At 33.8% G+C, this 16,997-nt stretch overlaps 1 protein-coding gene across 1 annotated transcript; it reads right to left on the reverse strand.

Annotated features, from left to right (window-relative positions):
• Positions 1-3,742: 3,742 nt before the first annotated feature.
• Positions 3,743-6,466, reverse strand: LOC139483166 (uncharacterized). Its single transcript, XM_071267201.1, has 2 exons — positions 5,513-6,466; positions 3,743-3,781 (listed from the first exon to the last, which is right to left on the reverse strand). Exons 1-2 carry the CDS (start codon positions 6,464-6,466, stop codon positions 3,743-3,745), a joined length of 993 nt encoding a protein of 330 aa, XP_071123302.1.
• Between the last annotated feature and the right edge of the window lie 10,531 nt (positions 6,467-16,997).

Consider the following 16,997-nt stretch of genomic DNA (forward strand, 5'->3'; position numbering starts at 1 on the left):
GTTCTTTAGTTTAATATTTTGTGTTTTGTGTACTATTGTTTGTGTTTTTGTATTTCTTTTTGCTATGGCGTTGATAGTCTATTTTCTGCCTATGAGCTAACTGTTTGACGTTTTGGTGATCACAATCACGGTATACTTTTATATTTGAACGCTGTTGATGCATCTTGCGTATGGAAACACGTTTTTTTGCTCACAAATTTACAAGTTTGGTACAATTGTTAGTTTTACAACAAAATTTTAAAGTGGTATTGTAAATGTTTAAACCTCCATCCATTTTCTACAAAAAAATAATGGAACTTCCTGCATAAATTATGTGTACGCTTTCAGATTTAAGCGGCTCGTTTAAGAACCTAAACCATAACAGCTACTGTATTTATTCTGATTGTTTGTACAGTATACATTTAATGTTAATAATAAAGAAAGACATTTTGGTACTGAGAAGTCATCACATCTTATTTATATGTATGATGTAATAACATATAAAGTATAGTACAAAGGGGGGGGGGGGGGGGGTGTCAAACTAAAGATCATCGTACGGCTTCAAGAAAGGAAAATAAAATAACAAAATTAAATCCGTTTAATACAAAATTTGAATATATGTTAACTATCGTCGCCTCAATGTAGTAAGTTATACATGATTTAGCATATCAAAATATGAAACAATTTAATATTAAATAAATATTAAATTGAATAAATCCACCGGCCTGTTTTATGTTAAAGACTATATAAAAGAATAAATTTGTCAACGACTACTCAATTGCAGACTCCTGACTTAGGACGGACACCTAGGGTACATGGCGGATTAAATGTGTTGAGAGCGTTGGAGAGTAGTTTTAGGAATTTTGGTTCTATATGCTCTTCAACTTCGTACTTTATTTGGCCTTTTTAACTTTTTTGGATTCGAGCGTCAATGATTAGTCTTTTTGTAGACGAAACGCGCGTCTGGCGTATATATCATAAATTTAGTCCTGGTATCTATGATGAGTTTATTTACAACCACTGGGTCGATGCCACTGCTGGTGGAGATTTATTTCCCCGAGGGTATCACAAGCTCAGTAGTCAGTACTTTTGTGCTGACATGAATTTTCATTGATATAGATATATTTATAAATTTACTGTTTACAACTTTTTGAATCTTTTGAAATACTAAGGTTTTTCTACTTCAGACATAGATTACCTTAGCTGTATTTGGTTAAACTTGTAGGAATTTTGGTTCTCAATGCTCTTCAACTTCGTAAGTTATTTGGTCTTTTTAACTTTTTTGAATTTGAGCGTCACTGATGAGTCTTTTGTAGACGAAACGCGCGTCTGGCGTATATAATAAATTTAGTCCTGGTATCTATGATGAGTTTATTTAACGTTGTCATTTTTGCAGTATTTTTAACATTGCAAAATAAGCCAGAGGTTTGGCTAGCCATAAAACCAGGTTCAACCAACCGTTTCTTTCTTATGTCCTATACAAGGTCAGATATATGTCAGTTGTTATTAAATAGATCTGTTTCTATGTATGCTGCATTGACGTTTGTTTTTGTTTCTGTTGCTCCGTTGTTTCTCTTATAGTTGATGTGTTTCCCTCGGTTTTAGTATGTAACCCGGATTTATTTTCTCTCAGTCGATTTATAACTTTTGAACAGCGGTATACTTCTGTTGCCTTGATTTACAATACAACATAAGAACAAACTGTACAATTTAGATGGAAGGAACTCGACTCATCAGATAGGAACGACGTAACACTTACACAAAAATTTAACACGTAAATAAAACTTTAAAGGCAAGATTTTTTTCATTGCCAAAAATGAGTATTAACAGGACTTAAGTCCACAATAATAATGTTGTAATAAAAACCTAGTAGGTTGTATTAAGGGACGACATCAAAAGTTCAATGTAGGATAAAAAAAAATCACAGTTTTTTCACTGACCCCCTCCCCCACCCCTCTGTTAACTTAATCTGAGGAAAATTGATTTACCAATTTACCGTATGTTATCAGAGTATACTTTTTGTAATGGGTCCTGTGTTCCTCAACAGTATATGTTTGTTATGTATATTGACTTAGACAACACTTTTAAAAAATATTGGGATAAAGTGATGTGCATTCTTTGTACGCATAAACAAAGTCAGTGTAAAACTATAGTTGTATAAACACTGCAGTCAGCATGGATTCTGTATATTTCATCCGCCCACTATTGGCATGGGTAAAAAGTGGGTTTGTGGTTTTGATTGTTTTTGCTTCATATAAAATAGCTTTAAACTAAATAGGAGTCAATTGAAAAGCATGATGATGACAGGGCAGTGGATTTGTGCCAACTGTGGAGAGAGGAGAAAGAACAATACCAAAGTCTGTTGTCTAGTGTTGACCACGGTCATATTATTCTACTGTCTCAAAAATTCTATCTAACTTTCAAAATTTTATTTTAAATCACATTTCAGTTTGCATTTATTAATGAAATAATTTACACAATTCAAAGAAAGTTTAATAAAATTGAGAATATAACTTAAATCGCTATTTTTAAATCTTAAAATTGATGTAGGATAAACAAAACTTGTAGCGATTTTAAATCATTTATTCCATAATTATCAAACCTTGCTGAATGTCTTACGACTCAAATTCAACTTATAATCTTTCATTTCGAATAAATATGCCATAGACTTTTTTCATATTCTCCGGATTATATAATTGTTCGACAGTTTGCCTATTATCTAGTTAGACATCCTGGTACTCGGTCAAGTATGAGCAACCATAAGAAGAAAAATCAAAGTTGAAAAAATATAAACTCCGGAGTAAAAAGTCAGGAATATGAAAATAGTCTATGAACAGAACCTTATTCTATACCAAATGACAAAATAAAACCTACACGCTTTTAAACGTTCGAGTTCGTACAATATACCACTTTTGAGTTATGTCCTTCAACGGAAAATGTCGTCAATTTAGCGCGCCTTTGTGGCGTCATTTACCAGATAGAAGGGGTCGCCCGTATCTAATAAAGTTCATCATGAGTCTTCGGAATTATCATTAATTTACGCAGGTTCAACTAGAAATAATGTGTTTTCTTAGTATTGATAGCAATGCTGATTTTCATTTATAAGAATTTAATTTGCCGACTATTCATGTACCATAGCATCATATGTTTTCAACCGATAGCTCGACATGTACATGGGAAAGTGACGATGCCCTTTATGCCCGCGTCACACTGTCCCGATTTTTATATACGATTGACACCCGAATGCGAAAATTGTAAGTTCGTACGAAGTTGGTCCCGATCTCGTTAAAATACCAAAAAGTGACCGAATCAAGTACGATGAATAACGAAGTCTATACGATGGTGCCGAAAATGTATACGATAGCAAAAGATGGACACACGAAGGTTAACCGAAGACCGGTATTTAAGCTTCATATCTCAGCCGAAGCCTATACGATTGATCACGAAGGCTACACGATGGATTACGAAGGCAACACGATGGATTACGATGATGGCGGGATGACCATACGATGTCTAAAAGACGTCGTGTACAGCTTACGATGCAAGGTCACAGTGGCAGTTGTAATACAAGGCAATATCACCCGTGTGGACACTCTAAAACCAATATGCTTCAAAAGATTTTAACCACGTTTGGTATATTGTAATTTTTTACGTTCAAGGCCAAAGGTCAAGGTCATGCAGATGGACTTGTTTTTTCTCCTTGAAATAGCTAATACACAGGCAATTGGTTGCTCTTTTTAACCTGCTGGTTCTAAAGACAATATTAAAGGTATTTCCAGTTACTGAATGTGTTGGTTGATTTCTAAAAAAAAAGTTTATGTATCAAATATGCATATTCAATTTACCATTTTCTGCATGTGTCATATACAAATATAGTGTCCATATTTGTCCCCAATATGTTACATACGAGGGGATGCCACGCTCGGCATTGCCTTGTTTGAACTGTAAAATGTGCGCACTAGTCTGAATAATCACCCATAATTAAGCCCATGTTTACTGCTCTATCTTAAAGGTAAGGTAATGGGTTCGTTGATCCCTTTTATTCAAAAAGAGCTCTTTCCAGGAGAATATCATAATAATATAGACAAAAGGAAGGATGTGGGGAAAGCAACAAATGCGGCAAAATATGACATATAGAAAACGAAATGGTTATGGAGTAAACATTCGTGTGACAACAACTCAGACGATACATAAAAAATCAGAATAATGAAGAAAAAGTTGGTTTCCCTATATACGTGTACCTGCAGTGTTGGTGTACAATGCGCGTTTATGATTTCATTATGTTACTTGATATAAAATATTGACAAAAAATAATATTTTACTTGTGAAAGTAAATCCTGAGCCTGTAATAGCTACTCTTTTTGTTCCATTTGAATTAATAGAAACAACGCGCTGTCGCCTTTCTTGTTCTCATAGAATCATATGATATGAGCTCCATGTTTTGTGAACGGGATTCTTAATTGTCGTATTAGACTGACCAGTGCATATCGCGCATGGCACTTTAAATGTATTTTAGCGCAAAAATTAACTTTACATTTAGCTGGATTTATTGCCGTCGTACTTCCATCTTGTCGCCTTCGTACTTTTATTCGATGGCAACACGACGGGATTACGAAGTCTTCACGAAGTCGTGTTGCCATCGTAAGACCTTCGGGTAGCTTCGTGATTCATTCGTGTAGACATCGTAATGTCAAAACTGCCCGATGGAAACGATGGAAACACGAATGCAATGCGATGTTGAAAGATGCATTCCCGGTGACATTACGATGGTGAGGATGGTGATACGAACTCAATACGAACCCTCAACATCGGACGCACCTTCGGGGATTTTTTAACATGTTAAAAAATTTAGAACCCTTCCCGACGTTGTCCCCGAAGGCTAGAAAAAGTGGCCGATGGTTAAAGATGGTTAAAGATGGCACTACGAATAGCCCGATCTGAATACGATCAGTCCCGATTTTGAAAATTTCCATAATCGTGTTGCCATCGGCGTAAAAATCGGGACAGTGTGACGCGGGCATTAGTGATCTTAAGTGCACTGTGGTTCACTAAAACCAAAGTTTTCGACGGAAATGCATCGAACTCGAAAAATGGATATTCCTTTACAAAATACAGTACAATGTAAAAACAAAATGTCAATAACAACTTTGTTATCTTTTCACTCTTCGTTAAATGTTTTGTGGTATAAAAAAATGTTTTAAAACTCTTCAAACAAGCTCGATTGTTTGGCAATATTCATTGATAGAGATGTATCGTTTCGATTTGATCCACTGAACGAATTCTTTATTTTTCCTTTGATAATATTTGATGCAGTTTGTGACATACCGTCGAAAAGAAATCGACAGATCGATATCAAAATAAAATTGACAATAAATATTGATAAAAACCTACCACACTGGTCAAAAATGGTAACATAATTTTCATTATAAAGACTTATATATAAAACCAACGACAAAAATAACGCAATGATAACACCAGCTTGAAATCGATAGGATATCTCAAATCTACTCGATTTCAATGCGTCTAAATTTACTGTGAGTTTTTTAGGTGGATTGCCATGAATAACTAGTAATTCCTTCTCATTAATAATATGAACTTCGTCCGGTTTTACCGCCAAATTAATGCAACCATTAAATCTACCATTTTCATCGTATAGAATTAATCTTCTATTGTCTCTATCAATAAAAATGTTTTCATCACATTCAGACGATGCTGTATTAGCTGTTGTGTTGAATGGTTCCAATTTCTCACGTCGATTTATAGCATCCGGTGACCTACGTGAAAAGCGTGATGATTGCGCAAAACTGGATGTTCTTTCTTTGCCGAACATTTTTTCATTCGGATAAGAAATGGTTTGGGCTTGTTTTAAATGAAATTGTTCTATTGACATGGGCTTTCGTTCTGTACCAAGAGAAATAGTTCCTAGGGATTCCAATGAGTCTAGGAGTTCTACGTTTGGTGAAAAGTTCAGATTTACATCATGCAAGCTATTCACTGAAGATAATGATTCTAATTTGAAATGAGCTTTGCGAATTGCTTTGCTCAATCGTTTCATGTTTAAGAAACATTGTGCATCATTAGAAGTTGTTTTGATTTCTTCCTTTGTTGTCCTCGAGTTACCAACCAAATGTCTCAAGTACTGAATTTCATCCAATTCTCCCTCAACTTCTTCTCTCATTGTGTTGAAAACCTGCTCAAGCTCATTTTCAAGTTCAGTTTGAATTTGATCTAATTTGTTATTCCAGATAACTCTATTCTTTTCTATCTCTTGGAGCACTTCGATCTTTTCTCTCAACAAATTATTTAAAACAGATTTCTTATTTTCTTGATTAGAATTTATATTGGATGTTAAGTTATCTATTTCATCTTCCAACTCGCTAAAAGCAGCTGAACTTTCAACATTATAAATACATCTTAATGATAAAACATCAACACATTTTTTGTGTGTCCGTTTATGACATCTGTCACAACATGGTTCATCGTGCATTGTGCAATAATATTTGAATTTACGATGATGATGTGCGCACATTAGTTCTCCTTCCCTGAAAGTGGGCATTTCTGACTGGTGTATAAATACCATTAAATATTCCTGAAATGATATTGCTAAATATCAATAATATTGTACGAGATATACACAAATAGTTTGAATTTTAGTATGATGAGCATGAACTAAAAAACAGAGAAAACAATGAATAACAGGTGATATTTCAAATGAAATCAAGTAACGTGATTGTAATAAAATGGCAGAAAAAGCAAAATCTGTTTTCTGAATTAAGATAAATAAAGGCGGATAAAATAAAGGAAACTAATGGAGAAACGAGGGGTCAGTGGTCAATGGTCAACTAAAAAAGGTGGTTTGTAAAATTGGTGTTTTTCGAACAGGGGATTGAGGCTATGCATTACGAAAATCGTGATGATTGAAGCAGAGAACGACGAGATGACCGAGCCTGTGAATGTTATCATATAGTTAAAAGTGTAAAATGATTAAGAAAAGAATATTAATGTAGACTATAAAGTTTTAAGATGCTTTCCAACCAGGCATTGATCGTTTGAAGTTATCAATTAGAGTAACTTTCAATAAATTGCGTGCCGAGCGAGTTTCAATATCCCTTCAGTATATATCTTTCGCCTCTCTTTTGTCATATCAATAATACTAGACTACGGTTGTGAATAATATACGCAATACAGTGCCTCATGAAACAATGAAAAATTAGATCAGGCTTGAGAATATGTACAAGGGCAATTAAATCATGCTCATTTGCCAGTAATCAATTTGAACCGGGATTACCGCCATACAAAGAACGAGCGAAAAGCTAACATTAAAAGACAGTTGTAAACATAAACAGCCACGTCGATGAACATATAACATATTGATTTTTGGAACAGAAATATAAGATAAAGGAAACAACATACAATAAAGAAATTTGATTAAAAACAATTCACGTACAAAATAAAATCTCTATATATCCTACCGTGGCGTCTAATAAAATTTAACAATCCGTTCACAGTTACTCTAACGTATAACAACGCAGGATCTACTCGCATGAACGAATAGTGAAATTGAGATATTAATCCATACTAGTTTTCTACAATAATGTTTGGTAATAATATACTGTAACAGATGGTCAAAGTTGAAGACTACTGCATTTCATTTAAATAAATAAAAATAAAAAAACTATACTACTACTACTACTACTGCTACTGCTACTACTACTACTAATACTACTACTGACTACTACTACTACTACTACTACTACTACTACTACTACTACTACTACTACTACTACTACTACTACTACTACTACTACTACTACTACTACTACTACTACTACTGACTTATACTACTACTACTACTACTACTACTACTACTACTACTACTACTACTACTACTACTATTATTATTACTACTACTACTACTACTACTACTACTACTACTACTACTACTACTACTACTACTATTACTGACTGATTATACTCCCTCTAAAACATTGTAAATCTCGACTTCATCTCGGTTGACTATGTTTTCTCAGGGAAACAATCTGGTCCATCACCCACTTTCTTACTTACTTATTATGTATCGATATTGGATCTCGACTGATATCGGTAGCGGATCTCGACTGATATTGGTACCGGATCTCGACTGATATTGGTACCGGATCTCGACTGGTATTAGTAGCGGATTCCAAACAATATTGGTATCGGACCTCGAACAATATCGGTAGCGAACCTTGGCTTATATAGGTACCTGAGGTACCTACGGTCTCTATTGATATCGGTAGCGGATTCCGACTGATATCATTAGCGGATGTCAACTAATTCCGGTACCTGTATGATACCTCGACAAATATATCTATAACTCAATTGATATTGGTAGCGGATCTCGACTATACTGTTACTTTGTTATATATACAGAGTAGGAATTAAAAAGGGTAGCAAGCAAGCAAAATAATTCCAAGAGGACAATTTAAAGCTATGACATGGTATGTACTTACACGTGTTACATCAATATCATAGTTCACTAAATATTTGTAGATTTCTTTTATTGTATATTTTTACATTGGCGGATCCAGGGAGGGGGAGGGGGGTCCGGGGGTTGGAACCCCCTTTTTTGGCCAATCAATGCATTTGAATTTGGAAATATAGTTGGAACCCCCCCCCCCCCCCCCCTTCCCCCCCCCCCCACCCTTTTGTCCTTGGTTGGGACCCCTTTTTTAAAATGGCTAAATCCGTCATTATTTTATCTCAATTTTTGTACCATTGAGGCATAAAAATTGATATAAAACCGATACCCTGAAAACATTGCATATAGCTTAACAATGGAAGTAATATATTGACAATTTAGTACTTCCAGGGTTATACAAAATGCTTATATAGATATAAAATAAACTTCAAGTACTTAATTTAATCATCAGTTTAAGAAGTACAATTTCATATATATGTGGTCGTAAGAATTTTACAGCAACAATAATTATCATATGCATATGTACACGATTAAATAAATGTGTATTTAATAATGATTACATTGCAGATTGTCATTGAGATGTGCATGCAAGGAATAACAGAAAGGAGCTATTAAAATATTAGACAGTATACAAAAGACCACACCAATCACCAACATTTTTACTATATAGAGATTCGGCCATGCCGCTTTAGAACAGCTAGATTGTAGTCCAGATTTATTACATGCCTTTAAGAATTGAATGCTTCTTTTTGTAAATTTATTGGGGTGTAAAAGCGTTGACCGAAGTACATTTTGTATGAAGCGCGGAAGCGCTTCATTCTAAAAATGTGCGCACGGTCAACGCTTTTACAACCCTATAAAGTTACAAAAAGAAGCATTCAATACTTATAATTACATTTATTATGATCATGAAAACACGAATTTTATATATTTTTTTATTTAATTCACCTGTGCACTTTATTGTTGGACCACGTGTTATCATGAATGAAAAGTTGTATTGAGCAATGCAACTGCTTACGGAATAACACGTGATGTGCAGTTAGCCAATCAAAATAAAGTATTATAATGAAACATACATCTAATGTAATTATTAGCAAATAAAGCAAGATTTAACGGCGCGCTTAAGCTTTAACTTGCCATTTCGAATTCATGAAATGTGTCATTTGATTCGACTTACTTCCTAGTCTGGCGAGACTGTGTACGCATACATGTACATCCCTCGTTATCAAACGGACACCCCTACGCAAACTATTAACTGTTAGTAATTACAGTAGCCAAGAAATGGGGTCTACAAACTTATTTAATTCACGTTGCCAAGATATAGTAAGAAAAAAGACAATTTCCTCCATTTTCAAAGTATAAGTTATCCGTATACACATATTGCAATTCATTGACACCGATGGAGATTTAAGAAATTGCTTTAGGTGAGCTCTTCAGTTTGGTCCCAGTTACAGCAATTTCACATTTACCAGAGATAAAATACAATATCTATGTGTTTGTCACTGTTTTGCAGATTATTAAATTTAATGATCAATAAAGAAAAATGAGAAGCAAAAATGTTTATTATTCAATTATATCTAATAATAAAAATTAATCATAATCATGCCAAAGTGACTTGTACCAACAAGATGAACTGGTTTCCTGTCGACGACACCATTGAAGTGGTTACCGAGTCAATAATATATATATATCTGACAAGTTTTGACAATAGAAATCGAATTATACTGTACAAATTGAAACAAAGCAATAAAATCAACAACACATTTTATTTAATGGTACCACATAAGGTGTCAACAACTTTGATAACGGAAAGTAAAGGAACCACTTATATACTTAATTGCCAATTTTATCAATTTGAAGGAGTATATCACTATATTTAAGGTGTCAATTTCAATGCTTGTGAGAAAACACTTGATACCATCTTGGGTAGCGGGATATTGTTTGTCGAATTAATAACCGAATTAGTGATAAAATTGGTTATTAAAACTTCATTATTACGTCACGACTTTTATATATCTTAGTAATTTGAAATATATTACAATTTGCACATATTAAAATTTCGATTTTATGACCTGCATTGAAGTTTGAAGTATGTGAACTGAAAGACAAACGAAGAATTACTTGAAATATACGTGTGAATTTCTAGAGTAAACGTAAAAGTCCTTGGCCTGAAACCAAATGTTCTTCGTTTTATAAAAAATAAATATAATACTTTATTTTCTATATTCCTTTTCTTTAATTCTATATAGAGATCATATATTAATGGATGTTTGTAAAAAACAATGGTTAACTTAGAAAATTTTAAAAAAATCAAATTTGTTTAATTCGCGTCTACAATAAGAACTGATCTATGAGTATTTCGTACATAAGTCATTTATCTTTAACAGTTACTGAGCATTGGTTGTATTATGTATTGTATTGTATTTTACATTGCATTATTTGCATTACATTGCATTGCATTGTGTTGTATTGTGTTGCTATTTTGTGCATTGTAATGTAATGATATTGTAAATGATATGTTATGTTTTGTTCTGTTCGGTGTTATAAAATTGAGAATGGAAATGGGGAATGTGCCAAAGAGACAACAACCCGACCATAGAAAAAAACAACAGCAGAAGGTCACCAACAGGTCTTCAATGTAGCGAGAAATTCCCGCACCCGGAGGCGTCCTTCAACTGGCCCCTAAACAAATATATACTAGTTCAGTGATAATGAACGCCATACTAATTTCCAAATTGTACACAAGAAACTAAAATTCAAATAATACAAGACTAACAAAGGCTAGAAGCTCCTGACTTGGGACAGGCGCAAAAATGCGGCGGGGTTAAACATGTTTGTGAGATCTCAACCCTCCCCCTATACCTCTAGCCAATGTAGAAAAGTAAACGCATAACAATACGCACATTAAAATTCAGTTCAAGAGAAGTCCGAGTCTGATGTCAGAAGATGTAACCAAAGAAAATAAACAAAATGACAATAATACATAAATAACAACAGACTACTAGCAGTTAACTGACATGCCGGATCCAGACTTCAATTAAACTGACTGAAAGATTATGATTTCATCATATGAACATCCGGCACAATCCTTCCCGTTAGGGGTTTAGTATCATATAATATAATATAACTGTTATGATAGGCCATGGTGTGTCATATTATTTAGAGAATAAAATATTGTCATTTGTTGCAATATTTTATATTTTTTCATACTAGATACTCATTATCAACAGGAAAAAGACAAAATTTAAAGCATGTATAGAAGAATTAGAAATTGTAGTGAGATCTTAAGGCCTTAACGGGTAGTGATCCTTGACAATGTTAAATGTCAAAAGGACGCCTCAGATGTCCTCTGCAGCACATAACAACATACTTGCATACCAAACGTTAAACGTTTTTTAAAAGTAACAAAGCAGTCAAATATAATGTTTATTTAAGAAACACAATATGCCAGTAATCTGTAGTTTTTTTCCCCCACAACTTCATATCTATTTATACTTTTTTTCTTAAATTCAATATTCATTTTCTGTTTGGTCACTTTTAAATAGTCCATAAACCTTTAACATGCAAGTGTTGCAGAGAACATTTGATGCTTGTTATTTAGGGGTAGGATGATATCATGCGGTTTGTAGACAATGCTTATTGTATGTTAACAGATAATTTTTGAACAATAAAACTATATCATCTTGATGAGGCAAGATTCAGGGTCTCTCTATATGAATTTCTTTTTAAAACAAACGTGTTTTTTTTCCCTTATTTTTACTGTTTTGTAGTTTAGAATATATATTATATGAATACATGTACGAAGTCAAGGAACAAAAACTTTACACTTTTGCAGTATTTTTTTTTTGGGGGGGGGGTTGGGGGTTGGGGGTTGGAGGGGGTCGTTGTTTGCTGTCTTAGATGTAATTTTTGTTTGTTTTTCATGTCGAGTAATTTGATATCGATTTTCACAGGTTTAAGGTGTGTTGTTACACCACTGTCCCCTGTTTTATGCTGTCACAAACATGTTTAACCCTGTCCTATCATAGTCAAGTCCCTTTAATTCAGTGGTTGTCGTTGGTTGATATACGTCATAACTACATAGTATCATGGGTGCTCGACGTCATAACTACATAGTATCATGGGTGCTCGACGTCATAACTACATAGTATCATGGGTGCTCGACGTCATAACTATGTATAGTATCATGGGTGCTCGCTCATAACTACATAGTATCATGAGTGCTCGACGTCATAACTACATAGTATCATGGATGCTCGACGTCATAACTACATAGTATCATGGGAGCTCGACGTCATAACTACATAGTATCATGGGTGCTCGACGTCATAACTACATAGTATCATGGGTGCTCGACGTCATAACTACATAGTATCATGGGTGCTCGCTCATAACTACATAGTATCATGGGTGCTCGACGTCATAACTACATAGTATCATGGGTGCTCGCTCATAACTACATGGTATCATGGGTGATCGACGTCATAACTACATAGTATCATGGGTGCTCGCTCATAACTACATAGTATCATGGGTGCTCTCTCATAACTACATAGTATTATGGGTGCTCGCTCATAACTACATAGTATCATGAGTGCTCGACGTCATAACTACATAGTATCATGGATGCTCGACGTCATAACTACATAGTATCCTGGGTGCTCGACGTCATAACTACATAGTATCATGGGTGTTCGACGTCATAACTACATAGTATCATGGGTGCTCGCTCATAACTACATAGTATCATGGGTGCTCGACGTCATAACTACATAGTATCATGGGTGCTCGCTCATAACTACATAGTATCATGGGTGCTCGCTCATAACTACATAGTATCATGGGTGCTCGCTCATAACTACATAGTATCATGGGTGCTCGACGTCATAACTACATAGTATCATGGATGCTCGACGTTATAACTACATAGTATCATGGGAGCTCGACGTCATAACTACATAGTATCATTGGTGCTCGACGTCATAACTACATAGTATCATGGGTGCTCGCTCATAACTACATAGTATCATGGGTGCTCGACGTCATAACTACATAGTATCATGGGTGCTCGCTCATAACTACGTAGTATCATGGGTGCTCGCTCATAACTACATGGTATCATGGGTGATCGACGTCATAACTACATAGTATCATGGGTGCTCGCTCATAACTACATAGTATCATGGGTGCTCTCTCATAACTACATAGTATTATGGGTGCTCGCTCATAACTACATAGTATCATGAGTGCTCGACGTCATAACTACATAGTATCATGGATGCTCGACGTCATAACTACATAGTATCATGGGTGCTCGACGTCATAACTACATAGTATCATGGGTGCTCGGCGTCATAACTACATAGTATCATGGGTGCTCGCTCATAACTACATAGTATCATGGGTGCTCGACGTCATAACTACATAGTATCATGGGTGCTCGCTCATAACTACATAGTATCATGGGTGCTCGCTCATAACTACATAGTATCATGGGTGCTCGCTCATAACTACATAGTATCATGGGTGCTCGCTCATAACTACATAGTATCATGGGTGCTCGCTCATAACTACATAGTATCATGGGTGCTCGCTCATTTTTCAAAGTCGATTCATTTGGACTCTGTTAGGCAACTGTACCGTTAGCAAACAATTTACATCTTTTTATTCCAAATTATAACTTTTTTTACATTGTTTAAATACTTCCTGGTATTCTTTCAACAAGCAACCCCCCTTTAAAACGTTTTACACAAAAAATATTATATCACATCCCCCAGATATGAGGGGTTAATACAGTTATCATTTTGTTTTCAGAATGTTGTATTGTTAGTATTCGATTTTTTTCAGAATGGTAAAGGAGAGTGGTCGTTTTTATACTTTGTGTTGTATGGAAGGACTTCGATTTTTTTCTATAGGATATTGTACAGAAAGTCTTCGATTTTTCTCAGAATGTTATATGGAAAGTCTTGGATTTTTATTCAGAATGGTTTGTGGAAAGTCTTCGATTTATTTCAGAATGTTGTATGGAAAGTCTTGGATTTTTATTCAGAATGGTTTGTGGAAAGTCTTCGATTTATTTCAGAATGTTGTATGAAAAGTCTTCGATTTTTTTTTATGAGTCTGCAGTTTAGAAGATACCATAGCAACCCAATACAACGCTGTTGGATTTAGATGGATAGAGAAACTGCTAAAAAAAATTACTTCAAATTTAAACATTCCTCAATATTAACGAAATTTATAATTCTATAATATCAAGCTTATATGTTATCAATTAATTCAACATGTTTTTAAAAAATTAATGAAATAATTCATAAAGTGCAAGTATAACATATAATCAAAAGATGATTTTCATAAATAATAAATAATTAAAACGTTATTACTTTTCAAAGCAGAGGAAATGGAAAATTGCTTTGAAAGATTTAATAGTTATACTAAGTTACCTTTATACTTTTGAGATCGTTTTTAGAAAAGTTTGATTTATAGAAATTCTTCTTGTGTTTAGTCACAATCAATTGCAACAAACTCAAACAAAAATTTAATAATTTTACAACAAAAAGACTTCAAAGGTTTTGCAATAAATCAACTAGAGGACCCAAACTAAATCTATCAACTGAATTATAAAGTAATTTCCACCATTGACATTTGTGCAGCTATCTGCATAGTATTTGCATTAAGCTACTTTTAAGATTTTATTGTGGGGCCTGGTGTTGGGTTGTAAATTGATTACTTTTTTGTACAGCAAAAAAGGCCATCTGGATAGCAAATAGGGACACTAAAAATAAGGATGCAGGACATCAAGAAAATTCCAGATTAGGTCAATGTGTAGCTCATAAATGACAAAAGTATAAATCTACAAAAAATAAACATGTTAACACCTTCAAAAAGAAAAAAAAGTTTTAAATAGGTTTTTGGCCCTCACATACTATGTCAATGTATAATGTTTTAAATCAGCAAATGTCTTCTGGTTCTATGTTGATAGGTTGCTGCCTCATTGAGTTTTATCTGTAATCCGTATTTTTTCATATAACTTTGCCATAAAATGTAATTTTTAAGCAATATGAAACAAACAATTGCACACCTTAAAGTTGCATAAATAGAATCATCAAAAAATATAAACGATGACAATTATACTACCCAATTCTAATAATTTAATGCAATTTTAAACATTCAATCCAAAAAAGCAAGTTAAAAAAGAAACGTGTATTTCTTAAAAAAAAAGACTTATAACCTTGCATGGACAAAACTATAAAATTACCAAAAAGTCCTCAACAAGCCTTCTTTTCACTGGTGGGTGTAAAAAATGTGGGTGATGAAACAATGTATACTTATAAAATAAATTGACATTGTACATACTTTTTGTAGAAACAAGCTTACATTTTGAGATAAAAAAATAAAATTACAACTATACTATTAAACTTCAAAAGAATTCTTTACTTAATTGAATTTTAAATATCAGAATGTTTGAACAATAACATAAGATAATCTTTTTACTTAAAAAACCATGAAGGCCTTTTCAGATTGTCATTGTTAGTTAACATGGGTTTAATCTGAAAAAAGCCAATGAATGCCCAAAATCAGTCCAAAAAAGCCTTATGAGAACTTCCAAAGCCCAAATCAATAAAAGTGAAAAACAAATGCATACATTAGCAATTATGGCGCAACCATTATCCAAATTTAAACAACCCAACTATTTTTTCTTGTACCCATAAAAAAGATAAAATAAGAACATTTCCCCCCACTTTATCCCCTTTATTGCAGCAAGTATCCAAAGTTTCATTGAAGTGTGTAGAATCAAATTATGCAGTCCTAAGTTTTAATAGAATTCAAATTCACCTCTTGACACACTAGGGGAGGCATTGGAAGAAAAAATATGATGCTCTTTATTGTATAAGTCAATAAGATAATTTTCACACCATAAATAAGGATATTCAAATATAAATGGATTGAAGAGGGCAATCCAGTATACAAGATTGTAAATAAATTCTAGACAATCAAATTGCACTGATCGGCATTAAATACTGTAGGAGCTATCGTTCAAGTTAATAAAAAAATCTAGCCATTATTCATATAAAAAGATAAAAAAAAAATTAAAAAAAATTACTACAAAAAAAAAAGTATAATAAAGAATAAATCAGATGTCTCACTTCAGGTTTATAACAATGGAAATATTTAAAGAGATTTTATTTATATGCATTTAAAAGTTATAGGAAAACAAGTGGCTTTGATAAAGGGGTAGATGAGGGTAAAACAATCCAAGACAAAATATATTAGAAACAGAAGATAAACTAAAACTAGAACAAGAATATGTCCATAGTACACAGATTCCCCACTTCACTTGCACTACCATTTTCTATGTTCAGTGGACCATGGAATTGGGGTCAAAACTGTTTCGGCATAAAAATAAAGTCCAATATACAATTTAATCGTCTGACGAAACAAATTGCAGTTCATGGAGACCTAATTTTGTAAAGAAAGCACAGTTTCTGTTTATGGAGAACACTTTCATTTGTCATATCATTGTTTGCCTCTCTCTATCTAAAAACAAGAATGTGTCCAA

This window comes from Mytilus edulis, chromosome 7 (assembly GCF_963676685.1).
Source record: "Mytilus edulis chromosome 7, xbMytEdul2.2, whole genome shotgun sequence".
NCBI lineage: Eukaryota > Metazoa > Mollusca > Bivalvia > Mytilida > Mytilidae > Mytilus > Mytilus edulis.

What these genes read in the sequence shown, in the direction of transcription:
- LOC139483166 (XM_071267201.1), bottom strand. Translation starts at nt 6,466, where the DNA reads ATGCACGATGAACCATGTTGTGACAGATGTCATAAACGGACACACAAA. An exon ending in ATCCACCTAAAAAACTCACA is followed by an intron (nt 3,782 to 5,512) that starts GTAAATTTAGAC and finishes CTTTTTTTTTAG; the next exon opens with AAATCAACCAACACATTCAG.